The 24,758-nt window shown below is 43.0% G+C and overlaps 1 protein-coding gene across 7 annotated transcripts in view; it reads left to right on the forward strand.

Moving 5' to 3' along the window:
- LOC103307538 (uncharacterized) overlaps nt 1-24,758 on the forward strand; it is a 120,774-nt gene that overhangs the window by 51,423 nt on the left and 44,593 nt on the right. The window contains exon 1 of one of the 7 annotated variants that reach the window (XM_065572801.1): nt 14,506-15,266. The exons of the other annotated variants lie outside the window; for them this stretch is intronic. Coding sequence (XP_065428873.1) covers nt 15,239-15,266 — 28 coding nt within the window. The 5' untranslated portion in view covers nt 14,506-15,238. Of the gene's footprint in view, nt 1-14,505; nt 15,267-24,758 lie in introns of those variants that run through there. 7 annotated transcript variants of the gene reach the window in all.

Below are 24,758 nucleotides of genomic sequence, written 5' to 3' on the forward strand. Positions count from 1 at the left end.
AGAAACAAGGCACTCTGAGGCCTCTTCAGATTATGAGGTTCAGATGCTCCCTTATTCACATGTGAAGCCCTCTGGAACTCTGATGTCAACTGACACAGGTACTCAGCCTGTCTGAATGATGTTTGAATTGTGGCCCAGAGGCTATGCACTCTATTGCCTGAGAGATCCTGAGACAGTGACCACTTAGCTCTTCCTTTGTATAATGACCAGTCCACCCACCAAAATCACAGAACCCTTCCTTACCTCCACTTTACCTGGACGGGAAAGAAGTTAGGCCGATGCAGACTTATTTGTCACCAGCATGATCATTTTCACTTCTGATTGTATGTAGACGAGCTTCCAGGCTTACTTATTCCTATTTGAATTTAACACATCTATGCTAAACGTACCATATTAGACCTCTCCAGGGTGGATCAATATTTAATGCAGAATTTACAAAGATTGACTTGAGGACGCGTTTAAAATTGGAGTATTAGCCGCAGGTGGCAATTTCTGAGATGCAGCAGCAGAGTTTGATTATTTAGTGAGGTGGCATTTTGCAAATTTAAAATAATATTTAGGAATGTGGGGCTGGCTGCAGTGATCTCGCTTCTTAAACTGTTAACTCTTCGATTGTTTTGTTTATATTCTGTATTAAACAATGACGCACAATTAATTATTTATCTGCCATGTATGATTGGTCCAGATCCTCTCCTGGCCATTGCATTGCTCACCTTAGGTTAAGAGGTGGTTTGGGCAGCTCTGAAATGAAAAACAACTCCATGTACCTAGCTTTTCTGTAGCGCTTTTTATCTGATCTCAAAGCACTTTGCAGACAGGTAATAAGTATCATTAGCACCATTTTACAAAGGGGAAAAGAGGCACAGAAGGGTGAAGTGATTTGCCTAACGTCACCTAGCAGGTCAGTGGCAGAATGAGGACTAGAATAAAGATATCTCAAATCCCAGTCCTAGCTCCCATTCCTGTGCGTAAGCTCTGTGTCTAACTATGGCAGCCGGCCAATGCTACATGCATATGGTTTCCCATTGTCCCCTCCTGGGAATTTGGTAGAGTCTAATCCAAAAGATTTGTTTAAATGTCAAAGGCTTGGCTTTATAAATGCTACAGATGATAAGCTTGTATCATATACAATATGATCTTCACTGAATTGCACTGACTGGAGAGAGAATTTTCTGGAGTCCAATGAACTCCATCCCCAAATCTACTCTAGCGGTGAAACACAAGTTAAAAGCGTTAAATCATTTGAACAAATTTTCATTAGCTGATCAAAAACTCTGTGGATGGGGTGTTTTTTGCCCACTCTTGAGGTTTTCCTTTTGAAAACCGTAACTCTTTTTCCAGTAAGTAATATCTGTATGGCGCTTTGAATATATACCTCGTTAAAAGCGACAGAGTCCTGTGTCACCTTATAGACTAACAGAAGTATTGGAGCATAAGCTTTCGTGGGTGAAAGTTAAGTATTCCTGCTAATAGTAGTAAAAGCAGGAGTTGCCCCATAGAAAATGGGTTTGTGATGTTCCAGAAACAGACTTGAGATTTTGCTCTGTGGAGAATCTATATGCAAGAGAAAACTAATATGTATGTATGTGCATAGTACGGATATTACTGAGGTATATGCATATGGGGCGCTATCTATATCTTAATACTTTATATATATCAGGCTAATACATTTGCAGCCAGCACATATTTTTATTGTTACTTGGCATTCTCTGTGTCACTTTGTTATTAGAATCTTTGAGAATTGGACCTGTCTTCTCTTCCCCTCACCCCCATAAGTTCTTGCTGTGATCTATTAATCTTTACTAAAGCAATGAGACTTGGATAGGATATTATGCATACACACAATGCGCGCACACATGCTAATCAAATTGCTGTTTTATCTTGGCTTGGTAGGGCTGTGTGAGCTACATTAATAAGAGCTGACAGATTTGAAATGGCTGATCCTAAATTGATTCAGATTGTGAATGCAGCAATCACTAGAGCGACGAGGCCATGGGATTGAATACAGTGACTTTCCAGTTTATGGTCTGGAGCCTTTTTATCTAAAGATGTAAAGGACAGCTCCAACTAAATCCAAAGAGTGACTTTTCTGTCCAGAGTACTGCAGGCAGTGAGTTCTCCCCATGTCACACCCCTGCATACTTCTAAATCTGAATTGATTTTACTTATACAGCAGAAAAAGAAACTCCACAGCATAGGATTGTTAGAAACCACAAGTGGTGGTACCTTCTACTTGTGTACATATGGTATCTACAGTTCTCATGAGTATGTGAGATCAAGACATGAATCGGTGGCCTGAGAATTCTCATGCTGGGAGATAGAACGGCTTGTGGATCTGCCCAGTTCTCTGGGTGACCTGGGAAAATCACTGAGCCTATTTCTGTTTTCCCATCTATAAAATGAACATGGCAATAACATCCTCCTCACAGGGGATGGCAGGAAACGGGGTGCGGTTGTGAGCATTACTGTTTGTACAGTTATTTGAAGATGGGCCGTGAAATTGGCTCATCTTCAAATAACTGTACAAAGTTAGGTAAAATGATTGACCTTCATGTCAAGTTATGATTCCACCCAGTAGGGGGCGACAGTGAATATACCCTCTCTCTGGTATGTGTGCTTGCTTTCTCTTGACCCCACCACCATTACAGCCAATTTTTGCCTGCTCTTGGTGTGAGTCTAGTGATATTTGGTGCTTTTTCAAGCCCATGGAGTCACGTGACACACGTTAGATTTCATTAAAAAAAAAAAGTAAGTTTCTAGCTCTCATGATTACAGAGAAAAGTATGAAAATGTGACAGTGCACTCTTAAGCTCAAAAAGCAGAAGGCAAATAAAAAAACTCAGGCTTATTATTTTTAAGTTAATTTCATGACTTTGGGAGCCTGACTCATGATTTTTATTTTTATTTTTCAATGCTTGGGGCTGGCAACACTGTACACAACATTAAATCCACTCACTTATTGTAAATAGAATGCCTCCTAGTCTATTATCAGCGCCCCTGCAGGTCTGCAAATACATTTAAATAAATGTTCCATTAAATACATTTCTTATGGGGGAAAAGATCCTGGTAAATACTTGTACTATGGGGGGAAAATGATCTTTTTTTCTTATCTAATTGTTCTACTAAGATGTTGCTCATTTTTTGTATAGCTATAAAAATTAAAGGCAGTTTGTTTCATATATGGGGATAGAGCACAACATATGGTAGTGACAGAGGTGTTCATAAATATGAATGTTTTCGTATTTTAAAAAAGGATGAAACATGTTGCTAACAAACAAATTGTCTGTTATTCAGAACGCCAATTATTCCCACTGGAAAACAGAGCATGCACATCCCCCAACAGGTGTACTGTCACTGAGACCCCGCTTCATGAATATGGAATGACAATTAGATGTTTTATTTAAAGCTTTGATCGCCTAAGGAAAAAAGTCCATTTATTTTCCTAAATAGTCTGGTTTCTCCCAACATTGCAGGTGACTTGTTACTACTCTCTGTGAGTTGAAAGAAACTGAAATAGCCAAGTGCTACCTTGGTAAAACACAACTCGGTCTAAATCGAGACAGGAAAGGATGCTCTTGTGGTTAGGGGCTGGGCTGGGAGTCAGGCCATCTTGGTTCAGTTTCTGGCTGTGCCATGGAGTGAATCAGTTGATCTATATGTGCTCTGTTTTGGGGATACTAATACTTTTGTTCTCTGACCCTGATCTAGCTTTCCTATTTATATAGGAAGCTCTTTGGGACCTGGACTATGTTTGTACAGTACCTAGCACAATGGGGCACTGATCTGTGGGTCTTTTAGATGTAATATAAATAATAAAGAGCAAATTAGTATAATTGGTTTCTCCTGCATACCCCTTGATTTCTAGAGCACTTTAATCTTTGACCTATCTATGCCTCTACATGTGACTGTAGTGTAAATGTTACATAATAAAACACCCATGTAATTCAAGAAACCAGGTTAGACCATAGTTATGCCATGTAACCAACAGAGAGAGTGGAGCATGGGAAAGTGTGTTTAAATAAAGAAACTGATAAAAACTTAGACCTTACTTTATTCACTGGAGCAAGGAAGTTACAAATTTTGCTTGTTAATACTACTACTACTACTACTACTTATATTTTCTATCTAGAGCAGCCTCCAGGCTCTCCAAGCACTTTGCAGACACTAATGACTCAAGCCGAAAACACCCCAGAGGTATTATCTCCATTTCACTGGTAGGGAAGCTGAGGCATGAAGAGATAAAGCCCCTTGTGCAAGGGCATGTGATTTACCGGCGGAGCTGGGAATAGAATCCAGGAGTCCTGATCCCGGTCCCCCCTGGCTCAGGCTAGTAGAAGTCAACACTTCCTCTTAAGGAATGACTTGGATGGATACTGAAGGGATGGAGGGTCTGTTCTGTCACTAAAAAGCTGGTAGCTACAATGCAGAGCAGTTAAAGGCTGGGAGCAGGGGAATTCTCCCCTCCTCGTCCTCCCGGGATGATACAGAGGACAGCAGAGGGAGGAAACAATGCTCATCAATTTGGGGCCATATAGTAAGGGGTGACTGTGATCAGCTGTAACTTACAGGCTGACTCTGGGTTCCCCTGAAACCAGCAGCTAATGGAATCCGTACTTGTGGGACCATGGCTGTGATTTGGTATGGCAGATCCTTTGTATCTTTGGGTACGTGTATAGTGCCGCTGGTAGTGTGCCTCCCTGCCTGGCTAGACAGAAATGCACTCGTTCTACTCTAGCTAGCGCTCTAAAAATAGAAGTTGACCCAGGTGGTTGGACAAGCTTGCACTCAGGCAGCTAGCCTGTGCCACCGCCCGGGTGGCAATGTCCATGCTGCTATTTTTCAAGTGCTAGCTGGAGAAGAGCAGGTGTCTGCCTACCCAGGGTAGGAACGCTCCCCGCTGTAATGTAGATATACCTTTTGGTTCATAAAACATAACAAATGTGAAAAAATATACCTCAAAATTGAAGTATAAATGTGACAAGTGTTCTGATTAAGGTTGGTCTTCAGCTCCAAACACTTATCCTATTATATTACTGCGTAAATCAGCCACTTAAAATTTCCGCTTTCCTATACTACATGTCTTGTATGAACCTGGAAAATGTTGGGCACGAGGCATGGGTGATCTCTTTTAAGTAAGATGAGTTATACGCTGATAAAGATCATTTCAATAGCAGGGCTTGGATAGTTATATGAATGCACGCATGGAGCTGCACTCAATACTAGCAGGGGAAGTGAACACGACAGATCATTTTACATGCTGCTCATACATCATATGGGGATAGATAATATGAATCTGGATAAACAAGCCATTTTAAAGGCCTTTTGTAGTAGTAATTTGCATTTCTGTAGCACTTTTCATCTGCGATACTAGAGGTGATTTACAGCATTGGATAATTAAAACTCCCAGGACTCTGTGAAATAGTGTGTGTTTTTATACCCATCTAACACATGGGCAAATTGAGGCAAATATATAGAATCTTTTTTTTTTTTTAACCCATGCTCACAAAGCCAGTTGATACCTAGATAAATTAGGTTACCCCTAGATTGGGGCCAAAGTTTGCAAAAATAGGAACTTGGAGTTGAGTTCCGAAGTCTGTATTTCGGCACATAAATAAGTGGCTTCCCCTCCCACCCCGAAGTGCCAAGTACTCAGCATCTCCCATAACTTGTTTACTTCAAAATGATTCCAGCGACCTGGATCGGGTCTGATCCATGGCTCCATCTGGTTTTAAAACTGGTTGGAATTTTTGTAGCAACTTTCCTAGTGTCGAGCAGGGCCTGTGTCAGAACCATGCATGAACCAGGAGTTGGAAATGGGGATGAGTGGAGGGGCCTGTTGAGGCAGAACATGGGATGGGCTGAATTCCTTCCAGGCTTCCACTCTGGTTTTGTGATGGGACTTGCATATGCATCAAACTCCGAACCCATGCCTAACTTTGGGGGTTGTGTCTGTTAGGGACAGGTTGAAATAAGACCCTTTCCATGCACTATCCCATCCCCCACCTTCCCCAGCACTTAAGCCAAGCATGAACCACGAGACCTTCAGAGTCTTAATGAAGCTCCACAAAAGTCATTATTTTAAATTTTCCTCCGAGCTTGCAGGACCAGAAGCGAAAGTGCCCAGGTAGCACTCCTTCCTGTTCATGGCAGCACTGTTAGATCAGCCAGGTCAGCCCAACCATCGGGTTTTGAGAGTTCCCAATCCATTCAGTGCATGGTATCTGTAGATCTGGGCTTCGGCTGCATATTGCACTTCTCCTTAGGTCCCAGAGCCTTGGATCAGGACCGTGTTCAAAGGGCACCTTGAGTCAACAGTGTGTCGTTGACTGGCAAGCAGTGTAATGCATGGCTGATTGCTGCCACCACAGGAATCGGGGAGGGGGAGATGCAGTCTGGATCTAGGCTGCCACTTTCAACCTCTTGGGTCAAATTATAATGTGGCCTAAGAGAAGGGTGAGTTGGTGCAGCTGCTGCAAGTCCGATGATTCCAGCCTGCACCATGCATGCCATCTGCAGTGGATGTTTTTTGGGAGTGACCCGAGTTTAAGATGGATCTGGATATTTTTATTTGCTATAACCAACCAGCAGGCCTGATCCTGTGAGTTGCTGATCATCCCACAAGTTCCCTTCGACTGTGTGTCCTAGGCATTGAGCACTCTGGGAGATCTGGGCCTTTATTTGTACCTTGCATTCCGTCTGCTAGAACAGATTATGCTTTATGTATTTGAGCAGTAAGTATGACTGATTCATTCTCTCTACTCCCCAGCCTACTTTCCCTTGGGACACTTTTGGAAACAAGATGTGGCATCTCAATGAGTCTATTGTACAGCTTAAATGTTAAACAAAGAAATATATTCCATGTTCTTTGTATATAAACAGAACTCGGATTACATTTCAATCACCCTATAAGATGAAGTGCCTCTCCTGTCATGTCTCTCTTTAAAATAAGATTTCCCGCGATTCCCCTCGTACGATACAGCAATAACCACTTTGCGTGGCAATAAAACAGCGCAGCGATGAAAGGAGGGAATATGCAATTCATATGCAGGGCTCCTCTTGCTTCGCCGCCACCACCCTCAACTTCCCTAGTTTGCGCTTCCCATTAATACTTTCCCTCTGTAGATCTGAAAACCCTGTATAAACTGAGATAATTTTTGACAGATGAGCAAACTGAAGCCCAGAGGCATAACGCTTGCTCCAGCTCCCATTGAAGTCAGTGGAAAGATTGCGGTTGACTTCAATGAGAGTTGGTTCAGGCCACATATGACTTGGCCCAAGTGAGTCAGCAGCAGGGCTGGGAATAGAATTCCACTCTAGGCTCCCGGTCTTGGGCTCTGTCCACTAGACTGCAATATCTTGTAGGCGTGAGTCAGGCTGATGCCATTTGGGGAGGTTTAATCAGTAAAACTACTGAAGGTTGTATCTTTTGACCTTAGAAAACTGGCCTGGCAAGCAGACTGGGTGAAGGCATGCAGAGCTCTTTTTCACATTTGGGTCTCTGTAGTTTGAATGCAGACCAGGTTGGTAGTAGCTGAAAGTTGTTACCTATTGCACAGCTGCTCAGCTGATTGGGACTGGGGTTTTCTATGTTACTACGTTTGTTTAGCACCTACCCTGGTGGGGCCCTGGTCTTGGTTGGGACCTCTGCCAGCCCTGTTAGTAATATTTTATAGTACAGTAGCACCTAGTCTGATTCTTTGTGCCAGCACAGAGCGAACAAGAGAAGTGTCATTCCGCCATAACAGACATTTCTCAAACTAAGTTGTGGCTCACTGGGTATTCCAGCAGATGCTTTATTAGTTTAATACTCCTGAGAGTGCATGAGGCTCCTATCAGCGATAGAAACATCAGGGTCCTCGTGGAAAAAAATCTGAGCACTTCATTGTCGAGTGGCTGATTTGGTAATATCCGTCATCAATGAAAATGGTCGTCACCCTCAGCTGGCACGTCTGACTATTGGAGATTCGTTACTTTCACTCGGATAAATGCGCTTGCAGCTGTATTTCTTGTGGAGCCGCATTGATCTACTGTGGCCAGTTAGCTTTAATCCGAGGTATTGCATTCCCTATGGAGATTCCCCAAGGCTATATCCGCTACCCGCTTCTGACAGCTGAATGTGACAGTTAGAATTACCTCAGCAGCACAATCAAATGGCGATTCTCCCAGCACCCAGCCGCTAACCTATGCGTGCATACCCTGTTTGTTTCATTTCTAATTAAGCAGTAATATTTCCTGTCTGGATTGCTAAATGTGCCGCTCCTGAGACTGGCTGCAAGGAAATGTTATAAACGGAAACAAGCAATAGAAGTTCCCTTTCTTATTGATTCCCATGATAAACAGTTCTATACAGGAATCAGACCTGTCCTCAGGCTGTGCTCAGCGCAATGCAAGAGAACATAAAGAGACCAATTCATAAAAAAAAAATACCATTTGCCTAGCGTTTCCACTGACCTTACTAGGAAAGGGGAGGGAGAGCGAGTAGCCAGTGCATTTTCCTCCAGCTGCCCCCTTCCCTCACCAAGTTGTTAAGGTACATGCTTTCACCCTGTGCAGAGACCTCTCTGCTGCCTGTTCAGAGGGTCTGAGAGCAGAATGGCTGAAGGATGTTTCCCATGCTCCAGAGATCAAAGAAAGCAAACTGGGAGAGGAAAGGAGTGGGGTGTCGAGAGGTTTGGTAAAACAAGAAGGTGCATTGTTGAAGGGACTGGAGGGTAGCCTTCACCAGGGCAAAGCCTTTATTCTAAAAACAAGGGGCTGGGTGGAGTTGGTCTTTGTAGACCCAGCAAAGGTGTGGGCAGCTTGTGGGGCTTGTCGTGTCCCTCGAGGTAGAGCAGACTGGGCTCTGTTAAAACGAATGCAAAGAAGATTCTTTATTGGGGCTGCTGGACACAGACTGGCCTGTGGTTCTGTTTGCATCTCTAGCCCTCAGACTGACTGATGTGACAATGTTGCCACACAGGCTCTACTTAAGTTCTGTGATGGGGACTGTGATTACATTATGGGGCCCAGGAAGGTTGAGCCTTGACATGGGGCAGCCACTACAAGAAGGGATGGGCCTGGATGCATGCTGGTAGAGTGGGGAACCATACATTTGGCTCCTGTATTCAGCCCTGCTTGTGCTTCCCCTTGTTTGAGGTTCCTTTCCGTGCACAGAGTTTTTCTGTGACCGTCCCTCTCTTTCGGGTACTGGGGCTAGACGAGGCTGTTTCAAGATAGATGTATGTAAGCTAGAAATGACACAGAAAGAATGACCGGCCTCCAGCCTATAGAGTGTGTATTTTTGTGTGTCAAAGATCTGGTGTGTTGTTTATTGTCATATCTGTTCTAATGAATGTCGTCCGCACACCTGCCAGATCTAAAAGCTAGCTTCCAAGCCTCACTGAGAGGCAGGGAGGGAAAGCCTGGGCAGTCTGCAGTATTTCTTTTTGCTTGTTACAAAGCAGATATCAAGGACGACTGTCAACACCTGTTTGCATGTCTTTCTCCTCATGTGGCCAGCCTTTTGTTGTTTAAAATAGACTTTAATAGCTTTTTAAAAAATAAATTGAAGACTGTTAGTATCAGGGAAAGATGGGTGTTTTTAATCTCACTTAGACTGCTGTTTATGCTGTAATGAAATTGAAATAGCAGCAGGATGCAATGTGCTGTATCATGGCAAAGCTTCAGCTGTGTAAATAGTCTTACAGGGGAAAAAATTGTAATGAAAGAAAGAAATGGACTAGGTAGGTCAAGATCGTGAGTCTGATGCTTCCTAGTGCCGAGTGGGCAAAATATCTGACATGCTTGTACATGTGCTCATTTTGAAATGTCTTCCCTGTTGTTGTCTGGGGATCTGGCAATATTAAAAGAATTGGCCAGAAATTAAATACTGAAATTACCCACAAGTATAGCCCAATAAACTATTACCACTTTGACTGCTAGTAGCTCCTAAATGCAGCAACAGGGAACACGGTCAGGACAAGTTTGAACCCCAGCTTATATTTCAGAAAACAAGCAAACAAATAAATTAATCTAACACCCATAGAAATGTTCACATGACTTTATTTTTGTTAATTGCAATAGAAATTATTTTGGTTAAAATAACAAAACCAATAGGCAAACATTTCCCTTGTCTGAAAGGATGTTCAGAGTGGTTTGGTCTTGTCTGCACTTACAGTGAGACCTCTTTCAGTGCTGGTTCCGCTGCACCATTTACTGACACATGTTGTCAGAGATCAGGGTAAGTAGAACTTTTGTTTTTATTTTAGTGAACTGTGTGCAAGCAAAGACAACCACGCGCAATCAAAGAGCCATTGCCGTTGTAGATCAGTTTTTTCCACACTGAGCAGAACCTTCAGTTGCAGGGATGAATTCACCCTTGGTGTAACTCTGTAGAGTTCACTGGAATTACACCCAGGATGAATTTGCCTAGGCAATCATGTTTAGTAAAAAATATGTGGTGAGTGCCATGCAGCTACCCCACAAATCTTGTGAGCTGGAACCATCCTGGGGCCAGCTATGGTCACTGACGTGCCTCTAATGGAATGGGCTTTTCACATGACATTCAAATGACAGCCCCACTAGAGAACAATACTGGGAAATGCAGGCAAACAGTCACTTTTGATGTGGTTACCAGCCTGACCTAATATGCTGAAGTTGAAAGAAACAAAAATCTGGATGGACTTTAATGGGTTTTGTCTGCTCCAACTAGAACCCAACGGACCCTTAGCTTGTGGAAAAACACCTTCCAAGTGTGTTAACGAAAGTTGAAGTGAAAAACATGGGCTGGATGATTGAAGTGGAACTTCAGCAGTACTTTAAAAAGGAGTTTTGCGAGTGTATATGTGAGCTTTGAAGTTGGGCACACAGGCCTTCCTTTAGTTCAAGGACTCATAAGGGCCAAAGCATGTTCTCCTTCATGCATGCAAATCAGCCAAAGTGCATGCATGTGTGAAGCTGAACAGAATTTGGCTTGGAATCCGTACAGGTAAAAATTTTATGCTGAATCTGAATCTAGCCACATTCAGAGTCTTGATACCCGTCTCTTTACATAAGACCTCTTTCCCCCCCCCCCCCACCCCTGTAGTGAAGCTAGGGAGTAGTATGACTTTTTTTCCTGAAAGACTGTCAAAGTGCCTGATTCAGCTACGGAAGCAGCCTAAAAAGAGGGCGGTGTGCTGGAGAAGTGACTTTGGTGTTAGTTCTTCGAGTTTTCTCTGCATATTCTCACTCTTGGGATAGGTGCCAACTGGTGCCATTGATCAGCCTTCTACTAGCACTGCCTAGTCAACCAATTGTGTGCACTCCCTGCCCCACCATCAGGCTCTAAGGGCACGGCAATAAATAGGGTGCCGGCAGTTACTGCCTCAGTTCCTTCCAACTGCTGACACACATGTACCTGAGCCTTCTCTGAATCAAGATCCTTTAGATAGTTAGGATAAGTGCCTGGCTGTTGTTTTGTATAGTTAGCATTAGAGTTGTTATGGCGGATCTGAAGATCAAAAATCATGGATTTAAGAGCTGTACATTGTCTACCAATCTTCCCAGATTCTGAGGTCAGTGCTCACTGCCTAAAATGCTTGGGGGACAGACATTCTCCTTCGCATTGCTCCTTTTTGTAGCTCTTTCACCCCATGAGCCAGAAAAGAGAGGGAAAACAGACTCCAAGCCCTCCTTCTACAAGAATCCTTATCTACCAGATCCAAGGCTTCGAAGGCATTACAAGATGCCTGGCTCAGCTCTGAGCCCTTCTGGTTCCAAAAAGACTTTGGTACGTGGACCAAGGGCCTCAGTGCCAAGCTCCAGTTCAAAAGAGACTGAGCACTCGGTAGCAACGTCATCTGATCCGATACCACAGAGGGCACTGGTGTTGAGGAAATCAGGCAGAGATGATCCATCTTCTATGCCAGGCACTTCCACAGTACCAAAGTCCTCCGTTCCAAGAAGCAAAAACAAAACAGTCTTCTTCCGGAGATTCATCTGAGTTGTCGGATCATGGTTGGATGGATCAGGGACACACCGAGTGAATCTCTAAGTCCATCAAGCAAGTTCTTCAATTGGTCCAAAGAATTCTGTGGATGTGGGTGTCATACTGACACCAGGGGCAGCTAATGCTGGAGACATAAGAGTGTCTTCAGAACTATAGTTTTAGATTCTGGTTGATTCAGCAACAGTGAAGAGGAAATTGGGTATGGATCAGTCTTTTCATTCTCGCAAGAAAAGGAAATCTGATGAGCTGTTGGTAGTGTCGCCTTCACCTCCCAGGACACCTTCAGGTTCACCTAGGAGAACAATGTCTTTGATGTCAGTGTTGAGAATACAAACTTCGCCAATTAATTTCATTATCAGATTTGGGCTCGGATCTGCATTCGGAGGAGCATCTGGATGCAATGGAAAATCTGGAACTGCAATCCCAGAGACTTCCAATGGACAAAAACTATTACAAATACAGGTATCCTGGCTCTGACACATTACTGGACTGGCCAAAGTGGTAGGAATGGTGAGTGAAGAGGAGGTGGAAGTTCCTCTACAAACTGATGTTTCCCAAGACCAAATATCTATATGTGAATTGTCTCCAGATGAGAATGTTGGAGTAGCATCAGCCCCGTCTTGACTGGAAGATACCATTCATTTCTAGGAATTTGTCAACGGAATGATTTGACATTAAAATTACCGTCAGTTTAGTGAGAAGAAACTGCATGTCCTGTTTTTGATATACTGGGAAACACTTCTACAAGTAAAGGTTCTCTGCCCCTTTTGGAAGGGCTATGGCAATCCTCCCAATTAATATAGAATATTCCTTCTTGTCCTCCACTAGCAAACAAGGCTGATGAGCTTTACCATATTCCATAGGAGGGGGATTTCTTTCTCCTCTGCCTAACTCTATAGTAGTGACTGCAACAGTTCAAAGATCAGGAGGTATACGGTCTACTCCCACTAATAGAGATGGGAGAAAACTAGACTCTTTTGGGAAGAAAACTGTTCTCTTCTCCTTCCTTAAACATGAGAATAGCTAATTATCTAGCAGTCATGGCTAGATATCAGTTCCACCTCTGGGACTAAATCTTTGTTGACCAAAAACCTATCTGAAGGACACGCAAGACTCCCTAATGCTGTCATTAAGGAGGGTCAAAATCTGAAGCAAGCATTAATGGCGTCTTTTTTGATATCTCAGATACTACTTCAAGGTCAGTAACTCTCAGAAGACATGCCTGGTTGCATTCTTCTAATCTTCCACAGGAGAAGTCTAAAGTTGAGGACCTTCTCTTTGAAGGTGATGGTTTATTTAGTTCAAGAACTGATTATTTATTGGGGGGGAAAATTAAAGGAACGAGATCTATAGATGGATCTCTGGGTCTTTTACAGCCTTTCAAAAGGAGATTGTCTACACCATTTTTAAGATACCAAAGACAGTCTTATCCCCCTTCTTCTTGTCGTCTTATTTTAACAAAGAAAGACATCACTACCAACAGCAACAATCTTCTGCTTCTCAGTCAGACAAGAGATGGCCATTTTAAGCCCAAAATGAAGCAAAAGGATTTGCTTAACACCACTTCTTTGCCTACAATTAGACTGTAGTTTTGATGTAGTGTTTCAAACCAATCTTGAATTCTATTTCCCTTACGTTTAAGCCAATGTTATGAGTGGCTAAAGATCACCATGGACAGGTGGGTGTTGGATACTATAAAGAACGTTGTACTATCTAATTTGATATCCTCCCTCCAAATCAACCTCCCCCTTCCTCCCTTTCAGGGACCCCTTTCACAAGGTGCAGTTAAAAATAGAGATCAATTCTCTCCTAGCAGAAGGTGCTATTGCGGAGGTTCCAATAAACCTGAGGAAATCAAGCATTCTGTTCTTGCTGTTTTCTAATTCCAAAGAAAGATGGAGGTCTTCGTCCAACCTTAGATCAAAGGAAGCTAAACTTGTACCCTCAAAGGGTGTTTCACAATGTTAGTGCTAGGATCCATTATTTCTTCCCTATCCTTTCTAGATTGGTTTGCTGCTCTCAGTCTCTAAAAAGCTTATTTTCATATTTCTGTAGCTCATCACACAGGAAATACTTTCGTCTTGCCACTGGGCAGGACCCTTTCTGGGGGATAGGGAGTGTGGGGGCAAAGGGGAGCCTCCCGGCTGGGCTCTGGTGGGGGGGGGGAAGGGGGCAGAGAAATGAACTGGGTTGTCATAGGGGTTTCTTTAACTCTCTCTACGCCTGGGGGAATTTTTGTATGTCTGTATTGTTACAGACATATTGCTGACAGATATTTTGAAATAAACTACCAAAATAATTGAAACTGGTGTAATTATGTAGTGTTATTTTGACAAATAAAATGTGCAGAATTTAAAAATATTGTGCGCAGAATTTTTATTTTTAGGCGCCAAAATTCCCCCAGGAGTACAGAGTCCTATCTTCTAGAGGCTCCACATTAGCTGTGTAAAGAACTGAAGTGGTAACCATCGGTGTCCTCTGATTTATAGCCACGCCCTCAGAACATGCTTGGAGCCTGAGGGCGGGGAGAGTGCGCGAGCAGTTGACCAGGCAGTGCTAGTAGAAAGCTGCACAGTTCAATGGCATTGGCCGGCGCATATCCCAAGAGTGGGAATATGCAAAGTCCCTCCTGAAGAACCTCAGTTACAAGTAAATAACCTTCATTTCATTTACAGGACACCTAGCTACTATGGCAGTGCGTGCACTAGATCAGATTCCAGATTGGACAGATATTAAAATAGCTGAGAGGTCTGTGTGTGAGACCGATTGAGACCTATCTGTTCACTGCCACATGAGTTGGCAAACCTCTTCCATTCAATGCAATCTGCCTGCTAGTGACGTAGGCTTGGGAGCAGCCTGGAGGATTCTGTGAAGCTGGTGGATAGTTGTGCTGTCTCCCTCCACTTGAAAAAACTGCACTGTGAATGTCACGGTTTACATTGGAATGTAGCTCTGATTATAGTTCTAAAAATATACAGCATGTCTCCCTCCTCCCAGGGCAGGGCAGGGGACTTCTCAACGCCCTAAAGGGAGGGGGAGTGTTCAACATAAGGAAACAGCTGACAAGTGTGAGAATAAGGCTTTCAGAAATTAAGCTTATGCCCCGCTTTTGAATGTGATTAGGGCTAAAGGTCTTCTTTGTTCATTTAACACTTCCTATCCTAAATCATTTGTTTGGATTTTTTTAGGCAATAATACTGTATCCTCCACCTTCTTAATCTCTGCTGAACCTCCAAGAAAGCTCCTTTTGTCTGATTAAGGGTTGTCAGAATGATTGATGTATTCTTGCAGGATGGAGGTGAGTCCTCTCGTCTTGACAGTTCAGTTTGATAGCCAAGTTGAAACTGACCCTTGCTGACATTCTCATCTTAAAATATCTGTGTTTTTCATAGCCCAGATAATATAGTGCTGTAGCTCTGGAAGGCAAGGGCTTCACTCTGGGGATGGCAACAGATGATTCTCCGCAGCGTAACAATGGATGTCATGTGATGGTCAAAGGACCGTGAAACCCAAGAAATCCTGATAAAAACAGTGTTCTGTCAGATCCATAGATCACATACCTACCACTGTCTGGGTTCCTGGTGCTATCCATACAGTATGTTTTTTATTTACATTACGCACAAATTGATAGAGAGATCCCTGTGTGCGTTTTCTGCTTTCTAGGATTTTTTGCCAACAGTTTATAAGAAATTTTAAAATTGAACAAATACAAAGTAGCAAGTTGTTAAAATATAATACATTGTACTTCTGTAGCACCTCTTTAAACTGAAGTGCTTCGAGGTGTTTTATAAGCAGTCTCTCAACACTCCTGTAGTAGGTTTGAGTGGGTTTTATAGATATAGAATATTATCCCTGGTTTTTTTTAGATGGAGAAAATGAGGCACAGGGAGGCCAAGTGACTTGTTCAGTCAGTCAGCATTAGAGCTAGGCTTAGCCCCAGCTCTCCTGACTCATCTAGACAGAAGGCTAGATGTTCAAAAGGGATTAGTGATTTGGGGGGGGGCTTCAATTTTTGGGGGCTCAGCTCCAGACACTTTAAAAGGGGATGGATTTTCAAAAAGTGCTGAGCGTGCACCCTATGAAAACCAGGCTCCTTTAAAGTGTCTCCCGTCAGGCCCCCAAAATCTGAGGCACCCAAAAATCTCTAGCCACTGTTGAAAATCCTGGCCATGCTGCCCAGTCTTTAGAACTTTGATGTGAGGCTCACTTAATTAAAAATGAATTTTTAAAAATAAAGAAGAGAGAAATGCTGTGGCTGACTAGTGGATAACGTGGATTAATTGGCTCTGCTATTTTGGATTGCACCAAAAAAAAAAAGATGGAATCATTTTATTTAGGATGTTCCGGTCTGCAAAACTCTCTATCAGGTCAATGATCCATGAGCTTCAGTCAAACCAAGAAGGAAGGCCTTGATACAACAGGCCATAAGGGGTCTGAAGCAGTGATGGGCAAACAGTAAAAGGTTCAGGAGTTTGTTTGGCTAATGTTACTCGTCAGTTATATGGTGGCTTTCATCCAAGGATCTCTGAATGCCTGACTGAGGGGGAAGAGGGAGCAGGTGAATCATTCTTATTGTACAGATGGAGGAACTGAGGTACAGAGGTGAAGTGACTTGTTCAAGGTCATACAGCAAATGTGAGACAGAGCTGGGAAAAGAACCATGGAGTTCTGTCTGCTTCTCCTACCAGTAGATCAAATTGCACATACATAGGCAGGAAGGATATAAAGCCAAATCTTTATTGTAAACCTTTACTTGGCTTGTATGCTTTTGGGGGGGGGGACTCGTGCTGTCTTTTTTTTTTTTTTTTTACTGGTTTGTACAACGCCTCACATGGTAGGGCTCCGATCCCTGATTGGGGCTACCACAGTGCCAACCTGCTTTGTCCTCCCCCCTAAAAAGGGCACATAGGGCACTGGCATAGGGTTTGAGAGACCTAGGCTCGATTTCCAGCTTACCACAGACTTCCTGTGTGACCTTGGGCAAGTCACTTAGTATACGCAGTGCCTCAGTTCCCCATCTGTAAAAATGGGGATCAAACTTCCTGCCTATGGATACCAAGGTGTTGTGAGGATAAATATATTAATGTTGTTGAGCTGCTCAGATACTGCACTGATGATAGGTGGTATTTATTAATCCAGTGGCCCCGATGCCTTCACTCTCCTCCAAATCCTTTTTAAGAATTCCCTCTTGGTTACTTTTTCACCATTAATCACACTCCATTGCCATCTACTTCTGCTCTCCTCCCTGATTTTATTCATATAACAAATGAAAACAACTGGGACGAACAAGCTTATGCAACCAAACAAATTACATGATCTCATTTCTTGTGTTCTTCCCCCCTCCTCCCAGTGTTGTCTGTTGTCAGACTCTGCTGTGTGTTGTATCTAATTCAGATGGTAAAATACTCTGAACGAAGAAGCCGCTCTTATTTTGTAAAGTGCTGAATGTTCCTGTGGCACAGCGTGATCCTGAGTGCAGACCTTTGTTTTCACCATTTGGGTCTGCAAAATTCAACTGGAAGTCTCATGAAAAGAGGCTTTCTTGTGAGGTTTTCAGTAAATCCCAGGTCGCTGGTATTTCAGTATCAGGGGGTAGCCGTGTTAGTCTGTATCTACAAAAACAACAAGGAGTCTGGTGGCACCTTAAAGACTAACAGATTTATTTGGGCATAAGCTTTCGTGAGTTAAAACCTCACTTCTTCGGATGCATGGTATTTCAGTGCTTCTGGAAGGACAGAAAACGAAAATGAATGCAAGTAAGTTAGCTAGATTTGGAGAGGAGGCATAGGCCAGTGGCTAGGGCACAAATTGGGAGTAAAATTTTCAAAAGTGTCTAAGTGACTTTAGGAGTGTAAGCCCCATTGAAAATCAGTTGAACGTAGGACCTTAAGTCACTCAGGCACTATTGAAAATGTTACTCCAGGACTCGAGACATCAGGATCCTAATTCTACTACTAGTGTGCTGCATCCCTTCCCTGGGCCTCTATTTCTCTTCCCACACTTTGTCTGGCTCGTCTGTTTAGATTGCAAGCTCTCCAGGGCAGAACCTGTCTCTTACTATGTGGATGTCCAGTGTTGCCTCTATGAGATTGCATAAAGGCTTGGTCTGGGTTCTCGTTTGATCTGTCTCTTCTTAACAGGAAGACATACTACTATGTACCATCCATATAGGCTCAAAGTTCAATATTGATGCTGTGCGCTGCAGGCAGGGTTGGGGACAGACAGATAGGACAATGTGGCATGGGGGTTGGGGATGGAGTGGTTAGTCCTGATAAGAGGTTTACATGCTTCAGGAGGTGGAGGTTATAAAAGAAAAGGTTATAGGCTAGTTCTCTGGGAGCTGCTGAAGGCGACAGTTTGAGTAGGCAGAGTTATTATGGGAGGTGGAAGCTAGGATATATTTTTGCACCTCTATTAGTGTGCACTAATGTCACCTAACACTCCTAGACTCATAGACTTTAAGGTCAGAAGGGACCATTATGATCATCTGGTCTGACCTCCCGCATGATGCAGGCCACAAAGCCGTCCCTACCCTTTCCCTTGACTCTGCTGTTGAAGTCCCCAAATCCTGTGGCTTAGAGACTTCAATTAGCAGAGAATCCTCCTGCCATTGATCCCTGCCCCATGCTGCGGAGGAAGGCGAAAAACCTCCAGGGCTTCTGCCAATCTACCCTGGAGGAAAATTCCTTCCTGACCCCAAATATGGCGATCAGTAAAACCCCGAGCATGTAGGCAAGATTCTCCGGCCTCACCCTCATTTGCCATTATACTAATTACCTGCCATGGCACACTGTATTTGTTAGTCTGAATACTTGTGTCCTGTATCAATATATACTTGAATCAAACTAAATAAACCGTGTAGGCAGGCTGGATTGTTCAGGGGGTAGTTGGTGTGCTTTTCACTTCTAGGTAATCATTTTGAATCCAGCCCAGATCTGTAGTGAGTGTGAATTTCTTTGTCTTGGTGGTTTGGCCTATATGATATGGATTCGGTAGTCTTGGTCTATGTAATGAAACACGCCGTAATGGGCATTAATTGGAATCCTTTGTTGACAGTCCCAAGAGTTAGACCAAAGACTGAATGGGCATGAAGACTTAACAACCCTCTTAACAACAGGTGGCCATTCCAGGTCAGAGTTGATAATTTGTAGTTAGTTCTATTATTGTAGAGCCAAGAGGCTCCAACAGAGATCAAGTCTCCATTGTGGTAAGCACTGTACAAAAACATAGCTTTTGATAGGTCCACTTGACAGACTCATAAGCAAACTAGGGAAACGTGGTCTTGATGAATATATGATAAGTTAGGTTCAAAACTGTTTGAAAGACCGTATTCAGAATAATTATCTAGTCATTTACAATCAAACTGGGAGAATTGTATCTAGTGAGGTCCTGTGAAGGTCAGTCCTGGGTCTGGTTCTATTCAGTTATTCATTTAATGAGTTGGATAATGGATTGGAGAGTATGATTTTAAAATTTGCTGATGACACCAAGCTGGGAGGCCTTGTAAGCACTCTGGAGAACAAGATTAGAATTCAAAATGATCTTGACAAATTGGAGAATTGGTCTGAAATCAACAAGATGAAATTCAATAAAGATAAGTGCAAAGTACTTCAGTTAGGAAGGAGAAATCAAATGCATAACTACAAAATGGGGAATAACTGGCAAAGTGATATTACTGCGGAAAAGGATCTGGAGGTTACAGTGGATCATGAATGACTCAAAAATGTGATGCAGTTGCAAAAAAGTCTAATATAATTCTGGGGAGAATTAACAGAAGTGTTGTATGTAAGACAAAGAAAGTAATTGTTCTGCTCTACTCAGCACAGGTGAAGTCTCAGCTGGAATTCTGTGTACAATTCTGGCCACCACAATTTAGGAAAGATGGACAAATGGGAGAGAGTCCAGAGGAGAGCAACAAAAATGATAAAAGGTTTAGAAAACCTGACCTGTGAGAGGTTAAAAAACTGGACATGTTTAATCTTGAGAAAAGAAGACTTCTAACAGTCATCAAATATGCTAAGGGCTGTTATAAAGAGGGTGGTGATCAAGTGGTTCTCCATGTGCGCTGAAGGTAGAACAAGAAGTAATGGGCTTAATCTGCACCAAGGGAGATTTAGGTTCAATATTAGGAAAAGCTTTCTACTTATAAGGGTAGTTAAGCTCTGGAAGAGGCGGGAGGTTGTGGAATCCAGATGACTGGAGGTTTTTAAGAACAAGTTAGACAAACACCTGTCAGGGATGGTTTAGGTTTACTTGGTCCTGCCTCAGCGCAGGGGGCTGGACTTGACGACCTCTCGAGCTCCCTTCTAGCCCTACATTTCTATGATTCTATAGCTAGAGATGGTCTGCTCTGAAGAGTTTGCAGGCTAACTAGATGGGAGATAAAGGGTGTGGGAAAGAGGAGTAGTTTTGTCTCCAATGTGTAGACAGGGAACTGAGGCACAGAGTGATTAAGGCTGAGGCAGATTTCCTAAATCCCATTTCAGTGTCTTAACCCCCAAAACCTCTCCATCCTTCTTCCATAAGATGGAGACAACTTGGACAGACAGTGCCATCCCATCTGACTGTATGGGTGAACAGAGGATTTCAGACCACAGGGCTGTGAATCTGACACTAAAATAAAATAATTTCACATACATAAGTAGTAACTCTATCATTTTTAGTCCTCAGCATATATTTCCTTAGGACCATTTTTTTTCCTACTGAAATAAAAAGAAAATTTTACATTTCATTGCAGGGTTGCACTTGTGGATGCAGCATCACCACTGGATTTAGATCCTTAGCGGTGTGTGCAGCGCACTAGCAAGTTAAGCCAACTACGTAGGTGTCCTCGCTTCTAGGGCTGTTTAGGTGTTACAAGTGCGTGTCTGGCTCGTACACTTCTCTGGAAAACGCTGAGCCTCATCCTGGCAACATGCAATTAGATGTTTTTCCTCCGTTTCACTAGTTGAACCCTCTTGAATTTGGAGCACCTATTGTGCTCACCTTCAGGCTAGTCGTACGTGCGGCACATTACCAAACGACTGGGGAATTGCAACATGAGCGGCAACACCCCAAAGGGGCACAGATTAGACTATTATTTGTATTATACGAATATTGTACAAGTATTGTTTCACTGGACAGTATTCTGGCTCTTAATTATTTCAAAAGGTATGAACTGAGAATTTCAATTAGGAGAAGCAATGGAAGAACCCTAGAAATATTCTAAATTACCATTCAGAAGGGCTGTGTGTAGGAGTACAATAACGCTGGTTTAATGCGGTTTGATGGGTACTGTAGCTTGCCCCCTGTTGAGTGCCCTGCTGTTGCCTCTTGACTAGAATTGTGCAAAGCTCTTCGTAAATCTGAAAGCCGGTGAAACCTGCCTGTTTTGTCTCATCTGAAACTCAGGCATGACTGGGGAAGCCCGAGGCCTAGGGTGTTAGGGAGGTGAATGTGGTGGTTTCACATGTGTATTCGCTGAAACTGGGCAAAATTTGGCTGCTACTTTTGATTTTGATAGTTGTTTGAATGAATCATAAAAACTCTGGCAAGGAAACCCAGATGGATCAGTCTCCCCAAAAAGGGTTTACATAAACCACTGGCCATGCTTAATCCAGCTCTGTGTGTTGTCTTTGTAGGCTTGGGTCTTTCCCCTATTAATTTTTCTGGTAAGGCTTAGGTAGGAGTTCTCACAACATCAGGTGGCCTGCCACTGCTCCTTGCCTACTATCTACATGGTGGTTCTTGTGTTTTGTCCTGGAGGAACTTTATGATGCTCAGACCACAGCACTAGGTACATCTGCTTGGCTCACATTTGGTTTTCCTCTTCCCCAGCTACTGGCTAGGATCCTGTGTGACTCTGTAAGACTGTTCAGTCTGGAATATCACAGTAAACTGGAGACCAGCTCAAGCCTACCAGATCTGAACTGCCTCACAGTGCTTCAGAACAATGGGGAATCCCCGTATGCTGGACTGGGTCAGCCATTTAATATTTAGTTGACAAAATGCATCCATACCATGCAGAGTATGACACTCTCTCAATGTGAAAACTCAGTAGGAGAACAGAATGTAACGCAGCCAACTTGGGAATGACAGTGATTATTTTTGTGAAGAGGGTTCTTGCTGTTCTTTTATTGTAAAAACACCTGTGAGCCACAACATTACTAAGAGGGGAACACGATGTACAAAAAAGGAAGGGGGGGGGGGGAATCCTACCTAAGTCTTGGAAAGCTACAAATAATGCGCTGCGAGACTGAACAACTGAGATGAAAAATAATTGCACTCCTATTTTTCTCCAGCTTTTCTTATCAATGACTTTATCACCTTTTGGTTTTATTTTACACCTTATTTAGACTTTACTGTAATCCCTGCTATTTCACCATTGACACCTCCTTAATACCTTGTCTGACACCTCTGGCTAATGCCCATGCCCTTATATAATACAGAAAAGCTCTGGTGGGGCTGGGCGGGGGGAAGGAAAGAAATTATTCACTGCTCAGCGTCTGAGAATAACAACAATTGAGAGGGAAGGGTAGGGGTGAACTTTCCCTGTGTAGCTGAACTTTGATATCTAGCCACATTCGTCCATATTCAGCCATTTCTTATTGTTTAAAGCTTGGAAGGCAAGTGTTATGCTGAGAAAGACAGGATTTATTGTGTCGGAGAAACTGCAAACTATAAAAGCTCAACTTAGTGAACTGAAGCAAATTAACTCCTCTTACTTAGATACATCGCACCAAGTTCAACCCAATTCAGAGATTTCATCCTCTCCACGGTTCCTGCTGGTGTTAGCAGATTTAATGCCAAATCTATTTCGTTCCTTAAGCATCAGTTGTCGCTAGATTAAAGTCTTTCCAGCCTGCCCCAACTCTCTGTCCTCCATTCAGCCAGTTTTGCCTCCGTCCTATCTCAACTTGATTCGCTGGTTCCCCCTTCAACCCAGTTCAACTTTGTACTATGGCTTGCTAAATGATTGGCTTTCAGAAATGCTGCATTACCGTGGTCGGCGTAGGAGGACCAAAGCCTATTGTCCTGCATCTGTTATATTAGGATCTTTGCCCACTGCTGTAAATTAACTCTGACTGTCCCCTTTGGGACTTGATCCTGCACATTGCAGGCAAGGAATATCTATCTATACACAGATGCAAGGTGAGCATTAAAGAAGTCATCCTGCTTCTGCATTAATAAGAATGCTGCTTGAAGGTCTCAAATTACTCCTCCCTCCTAGCTGGAGTGAGGGTGAGGAGTAGATGCCCTTTCTCCACCGATGACCCATCCTTTTTAATCTTGTACACTTATGAGCCCAGGAGTGGCTGCACAGGGGGCTTGAAACTTGCTCACTGCGTAGGGCTGTGCCTAAGGCTTGTTAACTTTTCTCGCTTCTATGAACAGCTTCCACTGGAACGCAATGACTTTGTGTAAGGACATGCAGGAGGAAGTCTGGTTTCATTTCCTCCTACCTTCTGTCACGGTTAGGTGTTGGCACACTTCTGAATTCTGAAGAGTTGAGGAAGACTTTGTATCCACTAAACTCATCAGTCCTTTATTCCAATCCTGTTGTTCTGGCCCTTGGTTTTCCCCATATTTGAGGATTATGCCTTTCAAATCTGATAATCTTCATTCATCTTTCCCACTGGAATCTGAGCTAGAACCTTTCATAACAGTCTGTGGCCTTATGTGTACACAGAGATGAATCATGACCTTAACCGTATGTATGAATGTAATGCCACTGTGCTCCAAAAACAAAGGCCTCTTCTGTAAGGCTCTCCTTGAGCTGACATCAGTACGAGATCTAGAGGCTGATCAGCCTTCTGTGGCTCTGAACTTCCCCAAACTTCAAGGGGTACTTTGGACACGTGGTTTTGGTTGAGGACTACCGCTAACTAGATCTTACTATACTGTCTTCAGGCCACAGCTATGAGAAGGCAGGATGGTTACCAGATGACAAATATTTGGGCAGTAGTGAACAATGTCTGCCCAGTGGGCTGTGCTACTGGCATGAGTACTGCTGCATCGTCAGTAGTTTCCACCATGATAGCTCCTTTCTTTGAATGATCTTCAGCAGGCTTTGTAAAATTGCCAAGACGTGGAAGAAGTCACATTGCAGCCCAACCACTAGAGATAACGCAGCACTACATATTTTTGGCTATGATTTCCAAGCCTAAAGACTATTGCTACATTACCTAGATTTAACTACCCATTACACAAACTATATCTCTGAAGTGAGGGATATGGCAGCTTTATTATAAGTTTATTACATGCTAATTCAAGCAAATAAATTTGCTCCAGCTGTGGAGCAAAGGAGATTAATAACCTCGAAGATCACTTTGCTGCTTTGATGAGTTTCTTGAACAGAGTGGAGTATATTTAGGAAGAGCAACTAGATTAGTCAAAACCCCCTTTAATTATTAGTGACACTGTGCAAACTGCTTCATAGGAGTGGAATACCAACTACTTAACTCCCTGACCTTATTATTCAAATAAACACTTCTTATTATAGCAACATGACTTGCTCGTCAACACATCAAATCAGCTGCCTCAGTGGTGGATTTAAATGTCCCCTCTGTGTCAGCAGAGAGCATACGGACTTCATTAAGAGTATAATAGCCTTAAAGTTGCAGTCCCCATTTTTTAGTGATAATTTAAGGGTCATTACGTGCTATGGAATGTACAAAATAGTGCACTTAAAATAGTCTAAACAACTTTCACATTCCTGTGCCTGGGGTGTTTTTTTTTATACAGGTTTCTATTCCAAAGTTTGTTTAAAATTTCTGAGCCTATGTTCATAGAATCATAGAATATCAGGGTT

The sequence above is a fragment of the Chrysemys picta genome, chromosome 19 (genome assembly GCF_011386835.1).
Source record: "Chrysemys picta bellii isolate R12L10 chromosome 19, ASM1138683v2, whole genome shotgun sequence".
Taxonomy (NCBI): domain Eukaryota; kingdom Metazoa; phylum Chordata; order Testudines; family Emydidae; genus Chrysemys; species Chrysemys picta.